We start from the raw sequence: 4,006 nt of genomic DNA, 5'->3' as shown, positions 1-4,006 counted from the left end.
GAGGCCCATTTGGATGGGTCTGTCCAAGTTTTATGGGACTGCAACTCGGCTCATTTTACAGTTTAGAAATGGGGTGATTTGCTGTGGTGAACGCCAATTTGTGGCACAAACGCTGAGTTGCGACTGGGTCCTGAAAGCACGTACGACTTGCTTTATCAGATTTACACAGCGCGGTTTCTAGGCGTGCTCAGCGTGTTTGCCATGCCGGTGCTTCTTCCTCTATATCTGACTGTTGGCGCCGACATTATGCCCTTTACCCACAGTATCTACAAAACTAATTAATGAATATCCATTCAAAACCGATACAAATCTTAAAATTCATTCGAATATTTTTAATGCACGACAGGACGCCTTGTCGTGCATTTTCGCTAATAATAATCAGCGTTTATGAGTTCGCTTCGAATCAGGAGCCGCGCTAATTCGTTGGCCGCGTTTAATGCCTTGGTCGAAACGCTGACAGCTAGTGCTGCTGTCGCGTTAACAGGGCTAAAGGGTCCATCCCACTACAACAGTGAAGATGCTGATCCGTCGCTCATTGTCGACTACAATGAGTCGATACCGTTGCCGTCACCTCATTGTGGTGATGCGGACAACGAGCTCATGAGGAAGGATGATGGCGCATTATTTCCCATCCAAACTTCTCCCATAGCTCACAACATGGAGACAGCAGCATTTACGAATGCTGTCTCGTCGTCTGCGCTGGATAGAGACTGATTTGTATTTAATCGTATTAAATATAAATACCTTTTTTTACCAATTAAAATGTCATCTCTATAGATAACACTTAATATGTATTGCTAGCGTATCTTTCTAGATACCTCGCGTAACCGATGACGCTAGCCGTCATCACGGATGACGCTGGGCGTCATCCCACCTAATGTGAATGCACCAATGTGCATCACATACAGAATGGTTGGTCACAAATATGAACCACACCCGAGTGCTGGGTCTAATTGATTGACCATCCCCTTAAGTACACCAAGTGCTCTTCACGGGACTGTGTAACATTAGGGCAACATTAGCCCGTTACAGATTGAATGATGACCGTCCGCTTTCACGAAGCTTCGGACAATAAATAAGAGAGACAGTGGTAGAAGATACAGGTGGCTATTACGTCCTTCAATAATTGTGGCTGAGTGAAAAGTGTCTGATGCATCTCATTTCGATAAAGTCGCGCTTCCGTCGACGTCTAAGCTGAAGTGAACGCCTTTGCTCATGCCTATTAAAAATGCAGCATCGCTGCTGCACCGAGCTACATGACTTGTGATGCTATCGCTGCCAAATCTTAAAGAATGTAGTGCGTCTTTCTATTGTTGTGTGTGTCGCATGCTATGAATTTGTTTGGCCAAAGTGGGAACAGTTATTAACAGTTGTAGGCTCAAAGACATAAATCGGCTAGCGCCAACACGATAAAGCAAGAAACAAGAGTGGCCGCAAGAATTTCCAATATAAGGGGCAGCCATGCTATCTTTATTTACCTTTAAATTTGTCAGAAGCAACTTTCCTGTTATACATCCACTTCCTCGCATTTCATCAACTTGCGTTGCTCTCCCTCCAGCTGCAACATCAGTAAGAAAATCAATTAGCCACTGCAGTCTAGTCATGAGAAGCTATGATCCAGCTCACCACAATTTTAACACGCGACAAAACCTGAAGGTTAGTGCTCATGCAGTTTTGCGGGCGATACGGCGGCTTGATCAGCACCTCACCCATGACTCGGATGTAAGCATCTTCCCAGGCACAGGGCATTCTGGCCAACGCAGCAAAAGTCATGATAAAAAAGATCCAGTCTATAGCTACAACTCTAAGTAACGTACGTTTTGTTAAGAGCATCGAAAACTGTCTGAGCTTCCCCGGACACGTTTTGGCCAATTGAAGCTAGCACTCGCTTAGCCAGTACCCTATAGCGCTGCTCTACGCGCTCCAGCTCGTTTGCACTGATGGATGGCAACGCCAATACATGGCCAGCAGGAGGAGACTCCAAAATCTTGACATCCTTAAGTGTCTCGAGATAAAAAATATGAGTCAAGAATTTGACTCCGTCTTGTTCCTCTTTGTAAAGCGATATAATCAATCAGTCCGCCCATTAGTCCCAAATAATACAAAAATCGTACCAAGCACGAGGAAGTTGGCTTTGGGGTCCATCGTGAAGATAATACCTTCAAAAATCTCATTTGAGGCAGTGACTACACGGACCTTAGCGCCTATGACCTTGTGGTCCTGCTGTAGCTCCACCGGGATCACGGGATTGGGCGGGGCGCTGGTCGTGTCCATCCTATTAGGTGGCAAATCGAATTGATTGCGTTTCGATTGGTCAAATCTTGTAAGTATAGCGAAGGCTGAACAAGCGAATAAATCAAGCATGGGCGGCCGTCACTACGAAGGTGCGTTCACAGCTGTACGCTTGAACTAAAACGTGGCGGAACAGGGTCATCGCATTCTATGACCAATGTAGTTCTGAAACTGCGCTATGATAATGCTGACGCGAATTCTGTAGCTCCTCTCGTGCCGAAGCGCCAAGAAATGGTGAATGCTAAAATTCCGCTACATTATCGCGACACGTGCGCAGGTTTACTTATACCACTGAACGAGTGTCGGCGAACCACGTTTTTTCTCCCGTGGAAATGTCAGGACCTGCGTCACGCTTACGAGAAGTGCCAGTATGAAGAATGGAAATCTCGGGTGAAGCTGCTTAAAAATAAAAATTAAGCTTATCAAACTCAAACAGATAAGTAGCGGTAGAGTGGTTTTAGAATAGTTGAGCTGGCTTCGACCTGACAAGATGCTCTCCGCGATAAAGTACAAGTGAATAATAGAAACATGTGCTGCTATTCTCTGTATGATTAATATAATCGCCTAGCATCTAGGCACCTTGCACTGTTGCTGTGGGTCATCGATTGGGACGAAATCCCGCTGTTGCTTGGACTGCAATGTCCCTCTCATGGAAATGGTCTTAGGCTTATATGCAAACTTTTCGAGACTATTCTGATTCTAGTCGTTCACTAATGTCAATGTTATTAGCTGATGCTTCCTCTTCTTCGCTGCAGCTGTCGGTTTCATCATCGTACATGCGTTCACCGCGCTGATAACGCTCCTGCTGCAAGAGGCGAACTTCAATGAGGTTAAGCTGATCGCCACCGAATGGATCGCCAAGCCGTCTAGCCACTCGTTTTCCCAACAACATTATTGTAATAAGAATAAAACAGCCCGCGATGAACAATCCGGACGGGTCCTCGGCTTCCTTTTTTAGATAGCCCATTAATTGCGTCTGCCACGGTCCGGATGGCTCAATCTCACCAAGCTGGTCAGGAATAGATCCGTCGAAGCAATCGATGCCCTCAGTGTCCGTGTCACTACCAACGTGGAATCCCATGTGTCGGCAAAAGTCTGCACCAGACTTAGCGATGGACTTGAGAGGCGAGCAAATTAATGCATTACCGTAGCAAGGAGCCAGCGCGCCAGCTCCAGCATGAGCGTAATATTCGTTCCTGCAGGCATTTAACCAGTCGTTGCATATCCTCGGACATGCATTTTTCATCTCGCACGTGCCCATCAGCGGGTGGCATGATGAACATATCATTTCCTCGGTCAGTGCTTGGCAGCTTCGACTAAATTTGGCTACCACCGGCTCTCGGATCTTTCTGCTCTCCATAGAAGTATCAGGCTACCTCAGTCAAGACAAACGACATTATCAAATGTCTCATGCTTCACTTACGGACGGAGAGTATTTGCATGAGTGTCATTACAGCACGTGCTTTTATGATACTTGCTGCAGACTTCCATTCCTTTGCTCTGTGTGGAGACAAAAAACATATGACGTGTCACATTTTTCATTAGCTTCGGCATCGAAAGCAACTCAATCACGTACGCGCTGGGAAGGGTGCGTGCCCGGCTCGAATTTAAGTATGCCTGCGGAGCGACACGTATTATCAGGTTTTGCCTTGGGCTCCGCCCATGCTGCATTTTTGAGCAGTTGAATGATAAGATGCATCACTACAAAACACTG

At 46.2% G+C, this 4,006-nt stretch overlaps 2 protein-coding genes across 2 annotated transcripts; one reads left to right on the top strand and one right to left on the bottom strand.

Moving 5' to 3' along the window:
- Positions 1 to 1,088: 1,088 nt before the first annotated feature.
- On the bottom strand, positions 1,089 to 4,005 carry CCR75_008844 (uncharacterized protein). Its single transcript, XM_067966891.1, has 6 exons — positions 3,869 to 4,005; positions 3,716 to 3,792; positions 2,115 to 3,641; positions 1,818 to 2,052; positions 1,627 to 1,750; positions 1,089 to 1,558 (listed from the first exon to the last, which is right to left on the bottom strand). Exons 3-6 carry the CDS (start codon positions 2,362 to 2,364, stop codon positions 1,508 to 1,510), a joined length of 660 nt encoding a protein of 219 aa, XP_067823132.1. The 5' UTR covers positions 2,365 to 3,641; positions 3,716 to 3,792; positions 3,869 to 4,005; the 3' UTR covers positions 1,089 to 1,507.
- On the top strand, positions 2,363 to 2,709 carry CCR75_008845 (uncharacterized protein; the record flags this gene model as incomplete). The annotated part of the gene is made up of 2 exons (XM_067966892.1): positions 2,363 to 2,384; positions 2,456 to 2,709. The coding sequence occupies 2 exons, from the start codon at positions 2,363 to 2,365 to the stop codon at positions 2,707 to 2,709; spliced, it is 276 nt and encodes a 91-aa protein (XP_067823131.1).
- Position 4,006: the final 1 nt, after the last annotated feature.

Source organism: Bremia lactucae, linkage group LG1 (assembly GCF_004359215.1).
Source record: "Bremia lactucae strain SF5 linkage group LG1, whole genome shotgun sequence".
NCBI classification, from domain to species: Eukaryota; Oomycota; class Peronosporomycetes; order Peronosporales; family Peronosporaceae; genus Bremia; species Bremia lactucae.
Note: the sequence above shows the minus strand (reverse complement) of the source record. Positions and strands in the feature narration are given on the sequence as shown.